Raw genomic sequence first — 22,691 nt, forward strand, 5'->3', positions numbered from 1 at the left:
TTATGAAAGAGTCTATGGGTGACTGGAAACAAGAATTTGCTAGGTTGTGTAATTATGCTGATCAAATCAAACTAACCAATTCTGGCAGCTCATGTTGGGTAAGAACTGGTAGAGTCCTGGAAAAACTACATTTGTTTATTTCTATGTGTGCTTTGATGCTTTTAGGAGGGGTTGGTTGGAAGGATGTAGAAGAATAATTGGTTTTGATGGTTGTTTTATGAATGGTGCTTGTAAGGGTGAGTTGTTAGTTGCAGTTGGCAGGAATGGAAACCAGTAAATGTTTCCAATTGCCTGGGCTGTTTTAGACCAGGAGACCAAGCATATCTGGTTAATTACCTGATAGAAGATCTTCAATTAGGAAGTGGACGGGGGCTTACTGTGCTGTCAGATATGCAGAAGGTTGTGATGTTTATTCTATCCTAATTTTAACTGTTGTTTTATATGCTATTCACTAAATGTCTTATTCTTGTTTGTAGGGGCTTGTGCCAACTATACTTGAACTTCTACCTGACTGTGAGTACAGGATGTGTGCAAGACACATCTGGTCCAACTTGCAGCAACACTGGAAAGGAGAGGAGAGGAGAAAGCAATTTTAGAGATGTACTAAATCAGGTTATGAAGTCAAATTAAAAGAGGAGATGGCAAAACTTGATAAGCTTGATAAGCATATTTGTGAAGACTTGTTAAAATACAGAAAAGAAACATGGTGTATAGCATACTTTAAAGAGCATGCCAAGTGTGACATTGTTAAAAATAATACGTGTGAGACTTTTAACTCCTGGATTTTAGCTCCTAGGCACAAATCAATTATCACTATGTTGGAGGAAATTAGAAGAAAAATAATGACTAAAAATATTAAAATGTTAAAATTTGTTGAAACTTAGATATCAAACATATCTCCTATGGCTAGGTTGATATTAGAAGAGAGCAAGGAACTTTCTGGGAGATGTCAGTTTATGCGGAATGGTCAATATGGATGTAAAATAGAAGAAGGTGTGAAAAGATTTATTGTTGATTTGAGAAGGAAAACATGTACTTGTAGATAAACAAACGAATATTAGAAACATTCTACGAGTTTAGTGTTCCAAATAATATTCAGATTAGCTTGGAATGAACTAGTAAGGGCATTTCAATTCCTTTTTTTTAATTAATCACCTTAATCTAAAATGAATTGCGCACAATGCTTTCTGTCTTCTTTATTTTTGTCCAAAAGGGCCAAATATACCCATCTACTTTGGTATATTGTTCGTTTACCCTTCGTTATACTATCGGGTCACATCTACCCTTACCGTTAGCTAATTTTTTTTAAAAATACCCTCCACCTAACGGAAAGCCACCAAATTTAAAAAGTACCTATTTTTCTAAAACTCATTAATAACCCGTTAAATCTTTTTTATTTACTGCACTTCTTCCTTACAAATTAGTCTTCTCCTTCGTACTCATTTGTTGAATTTAAGACGTGAAAGACATAAAAATACCGACAATCATATATTCATATTCTCGGTTTGTATAATATGGCAGTAGACAAAGGAATGCCATATTATAACTACAAAAAATACAACCAAAAGTGATAACATGACATCCTAACGCCACCATGAACAACTAAGAACCAAAAATATAAATTCTTGCTAATCCTACTTCCACTATTATTCTCGGTCTCTCTCTAAATAAATAAAATGTGTTAAGACGTCTCAGAAATCTAGGTACCGTATTTTTATATGATAGGTTTAACGGGTTATGGGTTAATGAATTTTTTTAAAATGATTATTTTATTAATTTGATGCATTACGTTAGATGAGGGTATTTTTAAAAAGTTTTGCTAATGGTAAGGGTAAATATGTCCCGATAGTATAACGGATGGTAGACGTGAATAATTTACCAAAGTGGTGGGGTATATTTGGTCCTTTTCCCATTAACTATTGACTTACACTGCACAATTGATTCGTGAATTTGAATCTCCTTATTCAGTTGATTTGTTTCCAGTTCAATTTTCCTTTTGTTTCAAATCAAATATTTTGGTACTTCCACTATTTGATAAATTTCCAAACAATATGTAATTGAAGAACGCATTCATTTATTAATGTCGATTTGAGTTGGTCTAGTGCAACTTGTCATTTTTCTTATGGAACATCTATAGAGTAAGAATTGCCTAATATAACAATTAGAACACATTCAGAAAGTAACACAGTAAAGTCAACTTAAGAACCTATAGTACAAATAATGAGCTTATTTAGAAAAAGTCTACTTTTCGATTTATGTTCCAATAAAAGCGTGTTGAAAAGATAATAATCAGTAAAGGTTCTAATCTATTTTGCAATGCTTGGTGTCATTATTCACTTGAACATTAATCTTAACTAAAAATGATTATTAAAGGTAAATTTGTCTCTTATAAGAAGGCAGGAAGAAAATATATTTTCAAAATAATTTATAAAAAGTAACACTCAGACTTTACTCCCTCTACGTAAATGTTTTTCGAGTAGTTCATAATTAATGGCCAAAAGAAAAGCAAAACAATGTAGATCAAGAAATATTTTTGAGTTTTATATCTCGTAATAAATGTGGTCAAAAAAATAAAATATTTTTCGAGTAGTTCATAATTAATGGCCAAAAGAAAAACGAAACAATGTAGATCAAGAAGTATTTTTGAGTTTTATGTCCTTCTTGTGTCGTAGGGATCGTAGCTGATAAATGTGGTCAAAAAAATAGAATATTTTTCGAGTAGTTCATAATTAATCGCCAAAAGAAAAGCGAAACAATGTAGATCAAGAAGTATTTTTGAGTTTTATGTCTCGTAGCTGATAAATGTGGTTAAAAAAATAGAATGTTTTTCGAGTAGTTCATAATTAATGGCCAAAAGAAAAGCGAAACAATGTAGATCAAGAAGTATTTTTGAGTTTTATGTCCTCCTTGTGTCGTAGGGATCGTGGGTGATAAATGTGGTAAAAAAAACTCGCCTGCACCGCTTGTGATATTTTATTTTGCAAATTCTTCCAGAAATAATTAACTATGTTTTGCTTGAACAGTGTGTTCAATTGGTTCTCTCCAAAAGAGTTTTTTGCTTTTTAATAGAGTTGTCAATAAAAAAAAATAGAGTTGTCAATCTTTAAAGATGTATGTACTAGATATAAGCAGTCCAATAATTGGCATATGTGCAGGGGCCAGGAGCACACTGGAAAAAGAAAAGAACTTAATAGAAAATGTAAAATGTAACTTCCTCTTTTTACCAACAACAAAAGATACAAATGGAATGAAAAACAAAAAATTTAAACTCAATATAATGCATCTTGCAATAGATTAATTAAATGAAGGCGACATGTTGCTTTTAAACTGTGCAAGTATGACTATAACATGTTGCAGACGGAACACATAGGATGTTCTTTAAATTAAAGTAATCGTTTTCAGGCTTCTTAGAACAATCACAGCAAATTTTGAGAGTAACCCCAACTTTAGGAGGACTTACTCTTGCACTCTTTGACTGTAGCACATGCATTCCCCTGAAGTATATGTATATGTCAAAAGTTACACCCTTAATGAGATACAAAAGTTTGATTGGTAAACAAAATTTCAATTGGCCATTTGAATTTCTTTTACCATGGTCACTGTGGTCATGAGATTAATTAATGAATATAAAAGGAAGAAAAGTTTATCAACTTCTTACCTCCCTACAAATGAGGTATTTTTATAAGTAGTACATAGTTGGAGGGAGCTGTCTGAAGAGGTTAAAGGGTTGTTAAGGATGGATAAATTGCTTGCAATTATCATCTTTCAGGTCTAAACAGCAAAAAGGATATACTACTATATTTAAAAACTAATTAATAACAAGAATACATGTCTAAGTTAGGAATGTAAATGGAGTCCTTCATGATATTAGATTTTAAGAATTGTTTTGGGGAAGGTAGGCTCAAAGTTTTCTTCCTTATGTAATCGTGTTTGAGCATATATAACCTTTTCCACTCAGAAACCAAGCTGGGAATTTCCTTTAAAAAAGAGGACCACTATTAACAATAATAAGATTAGAACAGAGTGCTAGTACAATATAGGCATGCAAAACAGGAGAAAAAAATTATTACAATGCTAATACCAAATTGGCTTGAAAATAGCATTGTGAGATATTGTCTATTTCTTTTTTCCTTTTTTTTTTTTTAAGGTAAGATATAATCAAACAGTTAATCTATTAGTGTGCCTAAAACATCTTCGACATTCAAGTTAAACGTCACATTATTGTTACAAGATGAGCTTAATTAATTAACACATTGGCCTTGTTATCTAGCATATTAATATTATTAACTCAAACACTCAAAGATTAGAAAAAAATATCATGTGAAAGCATTCAACCATCCAAAGATCATCGAATGAAACACATTCTATTTATTGCATCAAAAGCGTCAGCCTTAATATCTTGTGCCTTTATAGAATCCATTTGGAACTCCAAAGTTTTCCCCCTTTCTTTACAGAACCTCAACTGTATTTTTAAACGTCATCTCACCGAAACAACTACTATCATCTCCTAAAAGAACTTACATGTAAGCCCGAGAAATCAAAAAATCATTTAAAAGCACAGTTGTATAGATAGAAACAATCCTATTCAACAACTCAAAATTAGGATTTCTGTCCAAATTCAGTTTAGCACATACTTAAATGAAAAGAAGTGGCTTCATGACTTCATCTTTTGTCAAGAAAAAGAATTCACAAGAATATTATAGCCAAGAAAGAATGCGAAAATTGTACCATATGTCTAGAAGTCGTTGATTTCCAAATATCATCAGATAAACAAAATAAAGTTAGATGTAACATGCACAACCAAATCTTTGGCATTCAACACTTTTTATATTAAAAAGGAAAGAACACGAGCAGCTAACGCTTTTTGCACCTGAAATTGATACATCATAAACTCACACATAATTATATTCGAGATAAGTCGAGTAACTCCAAATCAAGATTGATTACTAATATTTCTTGTCTGATGACATAACAAAAAAGCTAAAAGGCTTATACTATCCGTAAACAGTCATCGCATTGACAATATGCTTTATATTTGAGGCACGTAAGGTGTATTCATCACTGGAAGCACCAAGAAGGTGTTGATTTACAAAAGATAAGAGAACAGGGGATCCAAGAGCATAAAACCTAGATTTGGAAGTGTCAAAATAGCAAAACCTAGAACATCAACACGCCGCCAGTATTGAAGGATACCAAAGCTCAATTCCATAATGCATCGTTTTAGGTTTAAGCCCAGTCAAAGCAACAATAATAGCATGGTCAAGATGAACACCAAATGAATTGAAAAAAGAAATACCAATTAAATTCGACTATATAATAGAGTATATCAAATTTCCAGTATGCCACAGCCATTCATATTCTAATAAAACTACCTATATGAAGAAGAAGAAGAAAAGCACAAAACGCTAAAAAAAACTTCAACAATCTAAGCACGACAAAGCAGAGCAGATCATTCTAAGCTCTTTCTCCCCTAATCCTTCTGGCCAACTGGATATCCTTGGGCATGATAGTGACACGCTTGGCGTGAATGGCGCACAGGTTTGTGTCCTCAAACAATCCAACAAGGTATGCCTCAGCTGCTTCTTGTAAAGCCAACACAGCGTGGCTCTGGAAACGCAAATCAGTCTTGAAATCCTGGGCAATTTCACGAACAAGCCTTTGGAATGGCAATTTCCTGATCAACAGCTCAGTACTCTTCTGGTACTTGCGAATTTCACGAAGAGCAACAGTTCCAGGTCTGTATCTGTGAGGTTTCTTAACTCCTCCTGTTGTTGGGGCAGATTTACGGGCAGCCTTGGTGGCAAGCTGCTTCCTTGGAGCCTTGCCTCCAGTAGATTTACGGGCAGTTTGCTTCGTACGAGCCATCTGATTTCCTGTAAACAGCAACCAAAATCAATTTAATTTTTCATGGATCAAAGCATAAGATTGAACATTAACAATATATATATATATATATATATATATATATATATATATATATATACACACATAAATCCAAATTCTAGGGTTCCTAGAGTCTAGGTTTAGATCCAGATACACAATAATAACATATAAGACGGTCATAATTTCATCAATTTTTCAGATTCTAGAAGAAAAGGGGGGAAATTCAATGAAGCTGAGCTAACCCTAAGATCTCCCAAATCAAAACCTAAGGACTTCTGGTAATTAAAACGAAGAAACAACATCCGATTTTCCAAAATCGAAACGAAGAAACAACAATTGAAAATCATAAAACCAGAACAGAATTGAAGAACAAAGAAAAGAAGAAGAAATCAAACCTTAAGATTACTTGGGGTTTGAAGGCTGGTGAGGAAAGCTTGAAATTAGAGAGGACTGCGAAAAGTAGAAGAGGAACTTTTGATTTTGATAAGATGAATGATGCGAAAGACTTGTGTGATGCTATTTATAGAACATGTAAAAGCCGGAGTTGGTTAGGACTTCTTTTACTGTGTTTTTATGAAAGTACAGTATCGACGGTGGATAATTGCTTTTGTTGTGTTTTCTGGGGATTAAATGAGCGGTCACGATCAGGAGTTTTTCTCTGACACGATCTATGACGATCTGTACTCGCTCCCTTATTGGTTAATATTATGTCTCAAGGATTGAAGCTTCGTTAAGTCGGAAATTTTCCTCATTACACTGCGTTACAAACACACATCCGGACCGGAAATTTTCCTCATTAGACTGCGTTACAAACACACATAGATCTCATTTATTTATTTATTAAAATTAAGATGTTTGAATTAGATATATTTAATTATCAAGCTATTAATTTTAAATTTAAATACGAATAATTAATAATTTGTTTTTTATACGCTGAAATATGTGTAATGTATCTTCATTAAATAGCAACAAATTTAAGATTTAAAATAAAATGATAATTGAATATTATATTCACAATAATATTAAATAAAATATTTATTTATATGATCTTGTCTATACTATTTGTAAAGAGTTTAAGTTCTTTGAACTGAAAATTGAATTAATTGTGTAAAGATATTTCATAGTTAGGTTATTTATGGATAATTATAAGTAAATTTCTTGATAAATAGATTGATATTTTGATAAAAAATAATAATTGACCTAATATTATATTAAACTTCATTGATAGAGTAGAAGCTTCGTTATACTTTTAGTGTTAAAACTTAAATCCTTTGTATAATAAAATATATTTTATGAGCATGTTTGGCCAAGCTTCTAAAAGTATATTTTTTGTCAAAAAAATACTTTTTGAAAAGTTTAAGGTGTTTGGCCAAGATGAAAAAGTATTTTTGAGCAACAACATACGTTGTTCTTCTGCTTTTGGGGAGAAGTTGTTGAGTTTTTATTTAATAAAAAAAATAAAAAGGTGTGAATGAAAATTGAGAAAAAAACAAAAATTTGAACTATTCTTTTTACTAAGCCACTTTGTCCCTCGTCGTAAAATGGAAACAGAAACCCTCGTACTTACATGGTGCCTCGCGTAGTCGTCGTCGTCGTCGCTCGGATTCGGCTTCGGCCAATTGATTTGTTTGATAAACTTTTTGTACCAATTTTTTCCGTTACTTATTTTATTTTATGATATTTTTTCGAGGAATTTTTAATTTAAAATTTGGGGCGGTAATTTAATTTTCCAACAGTCAAATTCGCGCCTAACAAAAATTTAATTTATGGAGAACAGACACCTTCTCAAACGAACATATATCTTGGCACATGTTGAAACCTAAATCGTTGGCTATAAATACAACGGATTAGCCTCATTTTTTAGACATTGAACAACATAAAATTTGCATATATTAGAACCCGAGGAAAACCCGCAGCCGCTACAGTCTCTGTCACACCCTCTACCCTTCGGATGAGCACTTTGTGCGCACTGGGTAAACCTCATACTATGTAATACCCTGCAACCCACACATGGGATGTAAACCGCACTAGGCAAGCCCTGTGCGATAGGCTTAGACCCACAAGGCATTGAGGGCGGATCGAACTCCCATCACCCGTGTGGACAACACCCCTCCAAACCAACTGAATCGTCCATTCGGGACAAATTTACATATATTCTCTCCTCTCTTCTCTGCATTTCCGTATTGTTTTCAAAGCAAATAGTAAGCATCCGTATGATTTAATGTCATTTGATGAGTTCAGTGAAGTTCTATAATTTTCATTGCTGGTATTGCATAATAATTGTTTTGTTCTATCCTGAGAGGATTTAATCTAATAACCCTGGGCAATAGTGGGTGGGGGAGGGAGGGGGGGGGGGGTTAGAGTAATTACCCAACTCAATTTGGAAGATTCTTAAAATTAGCCCACGGGCCCACGTGTTCGGATTCCAAAAATTTTCGAAGATAAATGTTACCCACGACCTCACGAACTCAAGTATATAATTTATTCCCAATTCCATAATCAATTTCGTGGTCAAATCTCATTTTTTATCAAAACCTAAATTTTTCAACAAACTACTAAAATTTCTACATTTTACCCATTAAAATCTACCTATAATTTATGTATTTAACTCACATTAGATAGAAACTACTAACATTACAAAGCTTGATGAAAACCCCTCTCGAAAAGCTCCAAATCCAGACCACACAAGTGAGAAATGGGAAAAATAGGCCTAAATCCCTTCTTTAAAATATTTTTTGCTTAGTGATTCCTTCTTCGCGATCGCAATAAGGCACTCGCGATCGCGAAGGCAAAAATGTCGAGACCAGGAAAATGCCCTTCGCGAACGTGAGACCGGCCTCGTGAATGTGAAGGTTTAGCTGGCCTGCCCCTCGCGAATACAACGGCCTCAACGCGAACGCGAAGGCCATCGACTGACCCTCTCCCTAGCCGGGCTCGCACTTCGCGAATGCGAAGGCCTGAACACGAACGCGAAGTCCAGTTGCCTAGAGCCCCGCGAACGCGTTCCCCATCTCACGAATGCGTAGGGAAAAAATCCACCCACTCTCATTCCTTTATCACGAATGCGACCACTGCTACACCTTCGCAAAGAAGGAAAAACATAACAATAATTTATGGTATTTTCGACTTAGCTCCGGGCGGTTCGAAACACACCCGAGCCACCCCGGGACCCCGTCAAAATACATGAATAAATATCATACGGACCTGCTCGAACTCTCAGAACACGTAAAACAACAACGAAACTAAGAATCGCACCCCAAAACTAAATTGAATCAATTTATGAACTTCTAACTTCTCAACTAGCTCCGAACGCGCTGAATCATAGTTAGACTACTCAGAATGACACCAAATTTTGCGTACAAGTCATAAATCACTATAGGGACCTATTCCTAGCTCGTAATCCCAAACGGACCTCGTTAACACTAAAGTTTACTCCAAACCAAATTTAAAGAATTAGAAAACTTTCAATAAACCAACTTTCAATATTAAGCGTCGCAACGCTCCTGCATCACCCGAAACCCGATCCGAACACACGTCCAAGTCCAAAATCATCATACAAACTTATTGGAACCATCAAATCTCGGTTCCAAGATCGTTTACTCAAAATGTTGACTCAAGTTAAACTTGACCATCATATGCCACTATTAAGGAACTAAGTATTATGATTTCAACCGGAACCCTTCCAAACCTAAATCCAACATTTACCACAAGTCATAAAATAGTAAACGTACATATGCGGAGTCTTAATTAGGGGAACGCGAATTTAAAAAGTAAAACGATTGGTCGGGTCATTACAGAACCTTTACCGGCCCTTTTGGTAATTTGATATTTAAAGTACTTTGAAAAGATTGGCCAGAAATAATGTGCTTGCAAAAAGTACTTTTGAAATAAATTGGCCAAACACAAATTGTTATTTTGCAAAAGTAATTTTGAAAAAATAATTTGTTCAAAATAAGCAGTTTTTGAACAAAAAGCACTACTTAAGTGCTTTTGAACAAAAATATTTTTTAAAATAAGTAATTTTTAATAGCTTGGTCAAATAAACTCTAAATATTGCAGTAGCAATAATTTATGGTGATGGCTACGAGGTGATAGCTAGTAATAGTTATAATTGACATAAGAGGTTGTGAGTGATAGTTATACTATAAGGGGTCGTTTGGTGCGAGGGATACGTAAAATTAGTGGTGGTATAAAAATTTAATACCACCTTATATTTATCTCTATCAGGAGGTTTATCTCTATCAAGAGGTGGGATAATTAATGTTGGGATTATTATCCCACGACAAAATAGCAAAATTCACCAAAATAGCCCTAAGGTCCCCAAACCCTTTTTCTACATTACTTTTCCTATTCTTTACCCAACATTGGTAAAGCAACGCCGCTACAAATTTCTCTGCTCTTCGGGAAGATTTCTTCTCTTCTTTGGATGCAGAAGTTATGTTGTAGTGATTGAAGAACAACTTTGACATTATCTTCCATTTTGCTTTTCTCACAAGGTTAAAACTTCTATCAAAACCTATTTCTCTTATTCTTTCTTGTTATCATTTATAAGTTCCCTATTGCATAATTTGGGTACAGTCCTCTTCTCTACCAAAATAGTAAAAATCTGAACTCTTTTGTGAATGCTACGCAATTGTTTTGCTGAATTTTATTTAGCAAATAATTGAGGAAAATCATAGCCTTTCAAACTCAATATGTAGTGTCGGAAGAGCTGAAATATATGAAAGAGTACTAGTTATATGTGAAAGAGCTGTAACATGTGAAAATCACAGTTGTGGATTGTCCTCTGCCATTTATTAGCCCTTCTCTCTTTATGTTGATGATGAAATCTTAGTTTAGCCTCTTTCCAGATATTCGTTAGGTTCATTTGTTTCTCTTTATGTGCTTGAAAATTATAAACTTTTGCTCACAGATTTCTTTTTCTAATTGAAATATTTTGTATATTAATTTTTTTATTTTTATAATGGCAAAATTAGGTTTTCTTATGGATCACCAACTAATGTCTGATATTGAATGCGTTATTATCCTTAAAGAAATATTGTGCCAACAATTTCTTGTTGTGTTTATATTTCTTTTCATGGCTATTTATGGTCATTCTATAATAAGACAGCATAGAAATAGGCATGTGATTAGGTATCGTATGAGTGTTCGAATTCCTAAAATTATGTCTCATTTGAATTGTATCATACATGACAGTGATATTGCATGTATTGATAAGTTAAGAATGGATAGAAATTCCTTTCACACTTTAGTTCTCTTAACTAAGAAAATTGGAGGTTTGACTAATAGTAAAAATATGTCAAGTAGTGAAAAGTTAACAATGTTCTTAAATATCTTGGCTCATCATGAGAATAATAGATCAATTAAGGTTGACTATGTTAGCTCGGGTTGGAGCGTAAGTCAAGCTTTCAATGAATGCTTGAGAGCAGTTCTCAGACTAGCTCCATTGTTGCTTGTTAATCCCAAACAAGTGCTTGAAGATGAGATTGAAGATCAATGGAGACGGTTTAAGGTATGTGAAATTTCTTTTGAGCATCTATTAATTTATGTAAAACTAAAAAAATATAATCATACGAAAAGAAATTAATAGTTTGAGATAATCTATGATGCTCAATCTTAACTTGCTGACAATTAGGGCACTGAGCAACAAACTCTGCTATATCCTTCTTCATTTCGCCCCACCAGTATATTTCCCTTATATCATGATACATCTTCGTTGCTCCTGGATGAACAAAATAACGAGAATAGTGAATTTCCCCCATAACTTGCTAGCGCATCCCTGCCACATTAATAACACATAATCGACCTCGATATTTGAGGACTCTATCTCCTGTAATTTCAAATGATGTCTTCTCCTTTTGGGGGGTTGTATCTCTGTAATGAGTTAGCACAGGATCCTCATACTGACGTTCCTTCACTTCAGTTACTAAAGAGGATGTTGTCATGTCCTGAATAGTAACTCCAGTATCACCTGAATCCAGTAATCGAACCCCAAGACTAGCTAGCCCATGAATATCATGGGCTATCTCACTCTTCTCTAGTTGTAAATATGATAGGCTATCCATAGATCTACAACTGGGGGCATTGGTTTCTACATTCGCCTTCCTTGGATGGTATAAAATATCAACATCGTAGTCTTTCAGTAGCTCCAATCATCGCCACTGACGTAAATTCAATTCCTTTTGCTTGAAGACATATTGAAGGCTCTTATGATCTCTCTCTCTCTCTCTCTCTCTCTCTATATATATATATATATATATATATATATATCAACATGAATGCCATATAAATAGTGACTCCACATCTTTAGTACATGAATCACCGCGGCTAACTCTAAATCATGGGTCGGGTAATTTTTCTCGTACTTTCTTAGTTGTCTAGAAGAATAAGCGACAACCTTACCATGATGCATCAATACATAACCCAATCCAACGCCCGAAGTGTCACAATGCCGATGATTGTGTATTACGAGATGCTATAGTGCGAACGAATGGTTTGAAAATCCCTGAGGGTATGCCATGCATATGCTTATACACTCAAGTTATATCACAAAAAGAATGCTACATAAAAGTAACTAAATTTTATGTTTATATTATAGGAAATTATTATTTGTGCGATGGAGGATATACAAATGGAAACGATTTTCTTTCACCTTACAGAGGGTATAGATATTGGTTAAGGGATTGGCAAGGTGACAAGCCGCCACCTTGATGTCGAGAAGTGCTTTTCAATATGAAGCATGCTAGGGCTCGTAATGTTATAGAAAGAGCATTTGGTCTCTTGAAAGGGCGTTGGGGAATTCTTATAAGCTATTCGTGGTACTCAGTTAAGGTTCATAACATGATCATTAGTGCTTGTTGTTTGATGCACAACTTTATTCGTAGAGAGATGGAAGTGGATCCCTTAGACATTGATATGGAAGAACAAGTGGAGTATCAACATGACAGCATTAATATTGTTGAATCACATGAGGAGTGGACCACATGGAGGGGTGAGTTGGCTCAATCAATGTGGAATGCAAGTCTAAACAATTGATCGTTTCAAAACGTTCCATGCTTGTATTATATTTTGTGGTGTTTGGGTATTTTTCTCTTTAGTTTTTTGTATGATTGTAAGGAATATCAACTTTCAGTTTTTTGTGATTATAAGAAATAGTTACTTACTTTGATTTTTGTGAAGATTACTTATGTTTAGTTAGCGTTTCTTTTCTGATAGTTTTATACTTCCATACATATGCTTTTTTATGTGTAAAGTGTATGAATTTTTATTTTTGTGATGCTAAGTAATATTGGAAATACTTATGCTTCTTGTGGTGATACTGGAGAAACTGAAAATACTTATGCTGGACCTAGTTTTACTGGAGCATCTGAAAAGGAAGATGCTAGAGCATCTGAAAATGAACATGCAGGATTCCAACAAAATCATAAACAAGGTGAAATACTAATAGGTCCTCTTCTAATTTCAATGAAAAAGAGAAAAGCAAGAAAAGAAAGGGTTGTGGACGATTATAGTGAGACATTTCTTAAGGGTATGACAGAAGTTATGAAAAACTTTATTGAAAGTCAAGATAAAAGAATGGGTGCCTTGATTGATAAGATTGGGGATCGTGACCGATCCGATATCCGATATTCGTGGTGAAATTTATTCCATCCTTTAATCTCCTCTATTTGAGTTGTACTCTGTACAAGAACGTATCAAAGCTATAATGATTCTCTGTGAAGATATCAAAAAGATGAAATTATTTTTACGTATGGGTGAACTTGAACGCCAAACAATGATGTTCATAGTTGTCAATGGTAAACTTTGAAGTATGGTAAAGTTGTGTATATGTGGTAGCACTAGTTTGATAGTTTTTGCTCGACTAACAACTTTAAAGTTAAACTGCAGTGCTATTTTTGATACCTCGGGTTATGTTCATATTCTTTTGTTTATGACTAGTGGGCACGAGGATGCTATATTTTTTGTGTAACTAATGTCTATTAAATAGCTTAACTATAGTGTAAATGTAAGTGCATATGTAATTATATTACTACTATGACAATTCTTCAATTTCTCTTTTTAGCTTAACTATGTTTTTGATGCCTCTAAATTTTATAGTTTTGGTTATGTCTTTCTGGCCAACTTGCGGATCTTGGTTTGAACCTCTGATGTAGAATTTTTTTTTAAATCACAACACATTCCATGAAAATTGAGAAGACCAAGAAATCAGTAGTATTATACATGGTAATTAACTATCTTACATCTGAAGGAAACATGGATTAAGGTTAGGAAGAAGATTTAGAAGAAGAAATCATCAGATATATTTTAAACAATTGAAAACTAGATCCTCAAAAAATTATTTAATACTTGTTGATGTAAAAATTGGAAATTGACGTATGTCAATTGGATAAAGGAGCAAGAAGATGGAGGCTAAATAAGACGGAGGGTATTTTTGTAAACAAATAACTTTTTCTTAGAAATTATGCAATGCATGTCATTTTTAATACAACATACTAAACAGTGAATAAAAAATAATAGCAGGATAACTAATCCCACCATAACTTATCCCGGGTATTCAAACCAAACGACCCCTAAGGTTATTGGGTGAGGCCATAGGTGATGGTTAAGGGTAATTAACATGCAGTATAATTCTTGTTATTTGTTCAAATCTAGAGTATTTTTTTCCAAATTCAATATTCGATTATAGTACCTTCAAATAATGAGTTCTTATTATGAATAAGTCCCAAAATTTTAAGATAGCATAATAGAAAAGATATGTGAGTATTTGCGATGATTTTACAATGTATCTATTTCGTGGAGGATAATAACACAACCCAAAAAATAATAATGAGACTAGAAGACATTACAACGAGTTTTTCAATTAAATTTACGTTTCGATATTGTAGATCAAATCCTTCTTTACTTTCTACTTCCGTAATGTTTACTATGTGAAAGTGGAACTTCGTGCTATCTTGAAACTTCTTTGTTTCTTGCTCTATTTTCATTTTTTTGCTACATAACTTATTCGATTCCCGCATTTAAATATACCTACAACTAAAACAAGCTAAAATAAGTGAAATCCAAATAAAAGCAACTTAATATGATACAATCATATAGTACTGATTTTTGAAATTTTATTCAAATTTGTAATACATGTTTGTTGTACTTTTTTTCTTTGCGAAAAGTTTTAAATGAAAACGATTAGGCTTTCACTGAAATTTTAGCTTTTTTACTCATTTAACAATGTCAAAATCTCAAAAAGATAAAGTATTCAAGTAAAAATTTCTCTTTGCACAAAATCTTTTCTCAATATTCTCCAAAAACTTTTCAAACATTTATGTTGTTTTTTTATATTTATTTATAAAACTATTTCATTAATGGAATATTCTTTTCCAAGAAATAACTGGAAGAAGATAACAAAAGAGCCTCTCACGTTAAGGAGTAGATTTAAAATAGTCCATTAAATATATTTTAGATCAATTTGACATTTAAGTGCGTCAAAAGTATGCATTTTTTGTCCTTGTCAAATAGTTAACAAATGTTGGCCGTTAAATTTAACATGAATTATGAATAATATTTTAAATGGGAATACACATTTAGATGTGCATTTGCTGTTTTTACTATTTTTAGTCTATATCTTATGTCTGGTATAATTTATTAAGATTAAATTTATGCTATTTCGGTCGAGGTGTATGGTGCAATTTTTGTGATTTGACGAGACTTTCCTAGTGCTTTTCTTCAGATCTTCTTTTTTTGACAGTTTTCGTTAAATATAACTGCACGAGTTTGTTAGATATTCAACAGAGATCCAAAGTAGTCATTGCTGATAAATTTAAAGGACCAAAGTTGATATGAAATATATTTAAGATACAATCTTATACCTGCTCAAACATAAGGATTATTTTTGTCATTTTCTTAAAAGAAGGGGATAAAGTTAGCGAAAGCAAACCAGTCACACCTTCGCCTTACCAAAACGATACGACGAAAAGAAGCAGAAAGTGGAGAGCTATGGTACTACTCCATTGCTGCCGCAGCGCAACCTCCTTCTATTCCCTCAAAACTTTCTCCAAAACCCTAACATTTCGTCTAACGCCTTACTATCCAAGGCCTCTGCTCCCTCTCGTCGTTAGACCTCTTTCTGCCTCCGCCGTCCAAACTGCCGGCGCAGCCGCCACCTCCGCCACAGACGATAGTAAAGGTCAGCTTAGTGATGCTCGGAAACTTTATTTATTTATTTATCATTTATGGTAAAAGTAATATTGTGGTGGTAATTGTAGTGGTGAAGCCTCAATGGAAAGCGGCAATAGATTTCAAGTGGATAAGGGATAATAAGGAGGCAGTTGCGGATAATATTGCGAATAGGAAATCCAGTGCTAATCTGGAGCTTGTGCTTGAGCTCTATGACAAGTTGCTCAATGTTCAGAAGGTCAATTTTCTATCTCAATTTCTTCACTCTTTTGGCTATAAAGTCTCAAGCTTTCAATTTCCATGTCTGTTATCACTGCTAATACTGTAGTTAACTTGAAAATGTAACAAGAGTCTACCTTTTAGCTAAAGAATTCTGAGCATTAGCTACTGCATCATTGTATGATCTTCGCAAGCACTTAACATTTACAGGAACACACACACATATTATAATGGAATTAGTGGAAAATGTTATTCTGAGCCAGCATCACAAATATTTCTCTCCTTTAAAACGTCAGCTAGTTCTGCAAAGACACAAAAAAGAGCAAAAATGGTGTATTAATGTGACATGGCAGGCTTCCACACTAACTAATGGTATTTTAGAAGAGAAAAAATGGTAAAATACTTTCATGAACATTACATTGTTAAAGACACTCTGAATCTACATATTTCCAGAGTAATGAATTGGTCAATTGGTTCTGCCTTATGCTTTATGCCTGAAAGCCTATGCAAAATTACAGCCAGAAAGTACACAATTGTACAGCACAACTAAGAAGCCACGCTTCAGCATTTTGACATCGGAACCTCACTTGGCTGAGAATTCTACTTAGAGTTATTCCCATGACCCATTAGTTAGTACACAAGTAGTAAACATCTCCACATGGAAAAGCTTCACAAACCAGATATAAGAGAGATTTAAGTGAATTGTTAGAAATCATACCTCCCCTTGATGCTCATCACCTTTAGAATGTTCACCTGTCAAAATTATCGCTAGTCAACATCTTTTCCAAATCGGTAAATCTTTTACATCTTTATGTTTAATTTGTTCTGGAAAAAGGATGAGCCGATAAATCCTATTTGTTGATGAAGATTCAAAAGGAGCACTCATTTTATTTATTCCCTCATCATATATCCCTTTAAGTCGAATCAATATATTGCATTCTAGTAATTAATTCATGGATCCAGGTAGCATAAGAGATGCTAATTTTAATTGCCAAAGCAACAGGTTCTCCCCTATTTTCCAAATGCAACAGCCATTTAAATCTAGATCATAATCGTCATTGAACCATAATGAAGGGAATTAACTTAGAAAAGATTGAAGCATCCTATTAGAAATACCTCCCTCTTAGGTCTGAGGTCCACAAAGTGAGATTATCCCTTAGGAGCTGCATGATAAGGGTGCTGTCCTTGTAGGATTTTTCATTATGGCTATCAAGCTCAGCAATAGCTTCATCAAATGCTTGCTTGGCCAAGTGGCATGCCCTGGTATGAGGTGGATATTTTTAGAAGATAAAAGAGGAAAATTAAATAAGTTATGGGAAGTATCCATAATTAAAGCAGATTAGAAGTTAAATCACTTAAAGAAAAAAGGTCAAAGTACTCAGATATGGTCCTGTCTATAGATATTTCTTCCTTTTGTCATCTTGGCCTCTCTTTTGCAAATGGTACCAAATTTGTGAAGTATAATTGATGCATGAAAAGAGCAGCTGAGTTTCTGCAAATTAGCATTGTCTTGATTACTGCAAAGTTTTTTAGTGCTTTGTGTTGCATCCTTAGACGCTAGAGCTTTGATTGAATCATAGAAGTAATACATTCACATGCTCGGATGAGTTCTATGGAGCTGGTTTCTTCTCAATTTTAGCTAATTGTTACTCACAGATAGCAGGAAGTGGAAAGGCTACGAGCTGAGAGAAATGTAGTTGCTAACAAGATGAAAGGAAAGCTGGAACCCTCAGAGCGCCAGAAGCTCATAGAAGAAGGTGGGTTTCTTATTCTATTTCTAACTGGAAGCTTTAGGTGGCAGGAATATTGATTGTGTATATTGTATTTTCTTCAGGAAAGAATTTGAAGGAAGCACTTGTGACTTTGGAAGAAGACTTGCTCAAACTTACAGATGAGCTGCAGCAAGAAGCACAATCGGTACCTAATATGACACATCCAGATGTTCCAGTTGGAGGGGAAGATTCTTCAACAGTCAGGAAAATGGTATTCTGGTTTGATATATGCAGACATATTGGTCTCGTATTGCTCTGCATTCTCCTCATTTATCTTCCTCATCTTTCATAGGTTGGTAAACCTGTAGAGTTAAGCTTTGCTGTTAAAGACCACGTCCAGCTGGGAAAAGAGCTAGATTTGTTTGATTTTGACGCTGCTGCTGAGGTATTCTTTCTGAACTAAGGTATTTAATTGATAACCCTAGAACTAACTTAGCAACTGTGGTGTATTATCGATAACTTTCGATTTTGTTTTTCAAAGAATCTGTCTCTTTCTCACCATGTTACCCTGGAATACTGAACCATGTTCTTGCAAATATCTTTCTTGCTACTCCTTTGTCTCATTTTATGCGGCACTTCTCCTTTTAAGTTTGTTCCAAAAAGATTGATACATTTTTTTTTTTAAATTTGGAAACTATTTAGTCTTAACATCTCTATTTTACCCTTACTAACATTAAGTTTTGGGACCCTACTTGATATAAAAAGTTGATTGATAGTTATGAGAGAGAAGATAAAGAGAGGCGTGGAGCTCTTACCACCTCTTATTTGATTGTTAGTAGTAAGGGCAGTTTTGAAACTGTGCACATATTTTTTTTTGATGACCGAGAAATCCGTCTGGGGCCGATCCTTTGGACCAACCGCAGCCTTCGAAACTCGGTGGATAATGGACCCGCCCCTCTACCCTTCTCCACTTAAATACCAGGCTTTGCTTTGCATGGTGTGGGGGCTTGAACCTGTGACCTAAGACACAAATCCACCACCCTTTGCCACTTGAGCTAGGCCTTGGGGGCGATACTGTGCACATTTTTAGTTCATTTATCAAAAGGCTTCCTTTTTTTCTTGAACTCCGTGTAGGATCAAACTCCGTCACGTTATGGGACAGAGGGTGTATTAGTTTCCCACCTTGTGTCACAACTGTTGGCCTTAAAGCAGTCTATACTAAACTGGTAGTAGATTCTGTTTGCTGTTTGTACATATAGACTTCCTCTACTTCCTTTATTGTTAGATTACTCACTTTCAGAGATCGAAGGCACATGATTGTGTGTGTCTCTGAAGAGGAAAATTGGCCTGCTATCAGTTCTTACTTTCAGGAGATGGAGAGGTTAGTTTAGTGTGCATTCATGGATCAGTTAAATATATGTTTTTCAGGTCAGTGGGTCCAAATTCTATTACTTGAAGAATGAAGCAGTTATTCTAGAGATGGCTCTTGTAAACTGGGCAGTTTCAGAAGCCATGAAACGAGGCTTTACACCTCTGACTACCCCAGAGATCGTTCGGTCATCTGTGGTGGAAAAATGTGGATTTCAACCCCGTGGAGCAAACACTCAGGTTTGTCTTTCTTTACTGATGCTATTTTGTTGACTTTGATTATGATCCTTGATATATCATTTTTATCTTCCTTAGTTCTGTTTGTTAACTTTGCCATTTTGTCGGAGGGATAGGTGTTATCACTGTGTTTGAGAATCAGACATAACCATAGTGAGCCATATAACTATCCTATCTTCCAGTATTTCTTCTGAACTGATTTTTGATGGTAGTGTCGATTCTGGTAATGTCGATTCTTATTACCACACCGTGCCTCTGAGATTACTCATACTGTCTAGGTTCTATTTAATGACTAAACTGACAACAGTATCAACTTATTTTAGAAGAGCTGTCAACAATGTCATGCCAAGTCTAGGAATACCAATGCAATCTTGGTTTCTTACTAAAACTGAAGAGTTCAATGACCTTAAAGAAAATATTGTTTTCGAATATAGAGACTTCTTTTCCCCCATACTCTGGGTTTAATTTGATATGCAGATGTATTAATTGAATTCAAAGCTAGCTCTTTAGGTGAATCATTTTTGTTGTATTGATGAATATAAATCACTGCTCTTGCCTTAACTTGAGCTAGCTTTGAATTCAATTAATACATCTGCATATAAAGTATGCATGTTTTAGCTTTTCTTGTTCCTTCTTGATTATGTTTATCGTTGTTTTCCCTAGGTTTTCCGGTTATTTTCCCCACTTTTTTTGTTTTGTCGGAAGGGGAGGGGGCTATCTGTCTCAGCTAAATTGGTTTAGGCTGATCAGCGATATTTTTACCACACCACTGGCAGGTTTACTCCATTGAAAATAGTGACCAGTGCCTGATTGGAACCGCTGAGATTCCAGTAGGTGGAATACACATGGATTCCATTCTTTCCGAGTCTTCATTGCCATTGAAATATGTGGCTTTCTCACACTGCTTTCGGACTGAGGCTGGTGCTGCAGGCGCTGCAACAAGGTCAGTCACTCTGGACTTCTTTCATTCTTTTATTTTTCTCTCTTATTCTTTTTAATCTTCTGTTGTTCAGCAACTAATATATGATGGCTATTGTAGATAATATTTTAGACTATATCACTGATAAAAAAATAAAAATATATTAAACTTTTGCATGAGCCCACTTAAAATGCATTTTTTATTTAAGTGTTTGGGTTTTGTGGCCGTTTGTGCCTCTAGCTCCTAGTTTCATCACTGATTAGGCGCTGCAACAAGGTCAGTCACTCTGGACTTCTTTCATTCTTTTATTTTTCTCTCTTATTCTTTTTAATCTTCTGTTGTTCAGCAACTAATATATGATGGCTATTGTAGATAATATTTTAGACTATATCACTGATAAAAAAATAAAAATATATTAAACTTTTGCATGAGCCCACTTAAAATGCATTTTTTATTTAAGTGTTTGGGTTTTGTGGCCGTTTGTGCCTCTAGCTCCTAGTTTCATCACTGATTGCCCATAAAAGATTGCTGATCTTTTGAAAATATTATAATATGTGCAGGCACATTCATGCATATATTTCTTACATTGCATTGAGTAATTAATCCAAAATATTTTGGTGGCAGGGGACTTTATCGAGTTCACCAGTTCAGCAAGGTGGAAATGTTCATACTGTGCCGACCAGATGAGAGTGATTCATACCATGAAGAACTCATTGAGATCGAAGAAGACCTCTTCTCGTCACTAGGATTTCATTTCAAGTGCGAATCATTATTCCAAATCCACTAACAATTATGCATGTTTAGATGACTTTTTGTTTGTGCACCCAATATACACTTGCCTTTCTTCTCCATTTGTTTTGAAAACCAAATCATACTATGTGCAGGACATTGGACATGGCAACCCAGGATCTAGGTGCACCAGCTTATCGTAAGTTTGATGTGGAGGCATGGATGCCAGGGTTGGGCCGTTATGGTGAGGTAAGCAATGACACCAAGTCTATTACTATTTTTTTCACATGGAACTGAAAACCGGACACTGACCATTGTTTCTACAAACCTTGGGTATTTTGGATAAACTGATTTTAGATAGCTGATAAGCTTGAAGTGCTGAAACTGATTTTTTAAATAAGCATTTACGTGTTTGGATACATGTGCTGAAACTAATAATAAGTAATTGATGTGTTTGGTAGAAAAGTGCTGATAAACTGTTATTTTGTTAAAATGATAAAAATATCCTTAAAAACTTTACAAAAGATTATAAATTAAAAAGTTTCTTTGTAAAGAAAAAGATGAACAACGAATATGGAATGAAGGGAAAGTTAGAAAATTTATTTTGGGAAAAATATTTTGTGAATTAAAAAATATTATTAAGGATAAACTAGTAAAAGTTTTGGTCAAATTAAAACTGCTTATAAGCTAAAAAGCCATAAGCTGGGGGTGACCAACTTATGACTGATTTTAGCTTATAAGCACTTTGGATATTTACCAAATGCCCAAATAAGCCAAAATGTGTTTATAAGCTAGTTTGACCAGCTTATAAGCTTAGTCAAACACCCTCAAAGTATATAATTGTTTGAAAGAGCTGAAGGGTCCGAACGAAACTAGAACAAATGAATCACTGCTCTTGCCTTAACTTGATTCTAACAATATTCTTCTAACAATATTCTAATCTGTTATGTTCTTTATTTAACAGATATCAAGTGCATCAAATTGTACAGATTATCAAAGCCGCCGGCTGGGAATTAGGTATCGCCCTGAACCATCAGCGTCATCAAGTCCTAAAAAGGGTAAAAACTCAGCTCCAACACAGTTCGTTCACACATTAAATGCTACAGCATGTGCAGTTCCGCGAATGATAGTGTGCTTGCTTGAGAATTTCCAGCAAGAAGATGGCTCAGTTATTATACCAGAGCCATTGAGGCCTTTCATGGGTGGGCTTCACATTATTAAACCAAAACATATACAGAACTAAAACAGGAAGCGAATTTGAAATTAGATACTGTTGTCTGCATCATAATTATTTTTCCCTATCATCGTTTTAGAAAGTTTTCAAGTGTTCAGTTCGGCAGCACATTGGACAGACGTTTAAGATGAGCAAAGTTGATATAAAAGTTGATTATTCGTTATCATTGTAAATGGCATATTTGCTGCTTCTTTTGAGTTTGTTGACTCTACTATGTGCAACT

At 34.5% G+C, this 22,691-nt stretch overlaps 2 protein-coding genes and 2 long non-coding RNA genes across 6 annotated transcripts; 3 read left to right on the plus strand and 1 right to left on the minus strand.

Moving 5' to 3' along the window:
- Nucleotides 1–265: 265 nt before the first annotated feature.
- On the plus strand, nucleotides 266–632 carry LOC138909054 (uncharacterized). The gene is made up of 2 exons (XR_011415557.1): nucleotides 266–399; nucleotides 477–632. It is a non-coding gene; the product is annotated as an uncharacterized lncRNA (long non-coding RNA).
- Nucleotides 633–5,280: 4,648 nt separating this feature from the next.
- Nucleotides 5,281–6,416, minus strand: LOC104115042 (histone H3.3). The gene is made up of 2 exons (XM_009625612.4): nucleotides 6,279–6,416; nucleotides 5,281–5,873 (listed from the first exon to the last, which is right to left on the minus strand). The coding sequence occupies exon 2, from the start codon at nucleotides 5,863–5,865 to the stop codon at nucleotides 5,455–5,457; it is 411 nt and encodes a 136-aa protein (XP_009623907.1). The 5' UTR covers nucleotides 5,866–5,873; nucleotides 6,279–6,416; the 3' UTR covers nucleotides 5,281–5,454.
- A 3,705-nt stretch (nucleotides 6,417–10,121) lies between these two features.
- On the plus strand, nucleotides 10,122–13,061 carry LOC104115043 (uncharacterized). 2 transcript variants are annotated; one of them, XR_011415555.1, is made up of 2 exons: nucleotides 10,122–12,394; nucleotides 12,482–13,061. It is a non-coding gene; the product is annotated as an uncharacterized lncRNA (long non-coding RNA). The 2 variants fall into 2 exon arrangements; XR_011415556.1 differs by having other exon boundaries at nucleotides 10,122–11,395.
- A 2,736-nt stretch (nucleotides 13,062–15,797) lies between these two features.
- LOC104115044 (serine--tRNA ligase, chloroplastic/mitochondrial) lies at nucleotides 15,798–22,634 on the plus strand. 2 transcript variants are annotated; one of them, XM_070200086.1, is made up of 10 exons: nucleotides 15,798–16,060; nucleotides 16,140–16,288; nucleotides 17,933–18,026; nucleotides 18,104–18,252; nucleotides 18,334–18,426; nucleotides 19,410–19,589; nucleotides 20,363–20,529; nucleotides 21,130–21,264; nucleotides 21,390–21,483; nucleotides 22,199–22,634. In XM_070200086.1, the coding sequence occupies exons 1-10, from the start codon at nucleotides 15,871–15,873 to the stop codon at nucleotides 22,475–22,477; spliced, it is 1,530 nt and encodes a 509-aa protein (XP_070056187.1). In that variant the 5' UTR covers nucleotides 15,798–15,870; the 3' UTR covers nucleotides 22,478–22,634. The 2 variants fall into 2 exon arrangements, with proteins under 2 accessions (XP_070056187.1, XP_070056188.1); XM_070200087.1 differs by lacking the exon at nucleotides 15,798–16,060 and having other exon boundaries at nucleotides 16,147–16,288; nucleotides 17,926–18,026.
- The last annotated feature ends 57 nt before the right edge of the window (nucleotides 22,635–22,691 follow it).

This window comes from Nicotiana tomentosiformis, chromosome 4 (assembly GCF_000390325.3).
Source record: "Nicotiana tomentosiformis chromosome 4, ASM39032v3, whole genome shotgun sequence".
NCBI classification, from domain to species: Eukaryota; Viridiplantae; Streptophyta; class Magnoliopsida; order Solanales; family Solanaceae; genus Nicotiana; species Nicotiana tomentosiformis.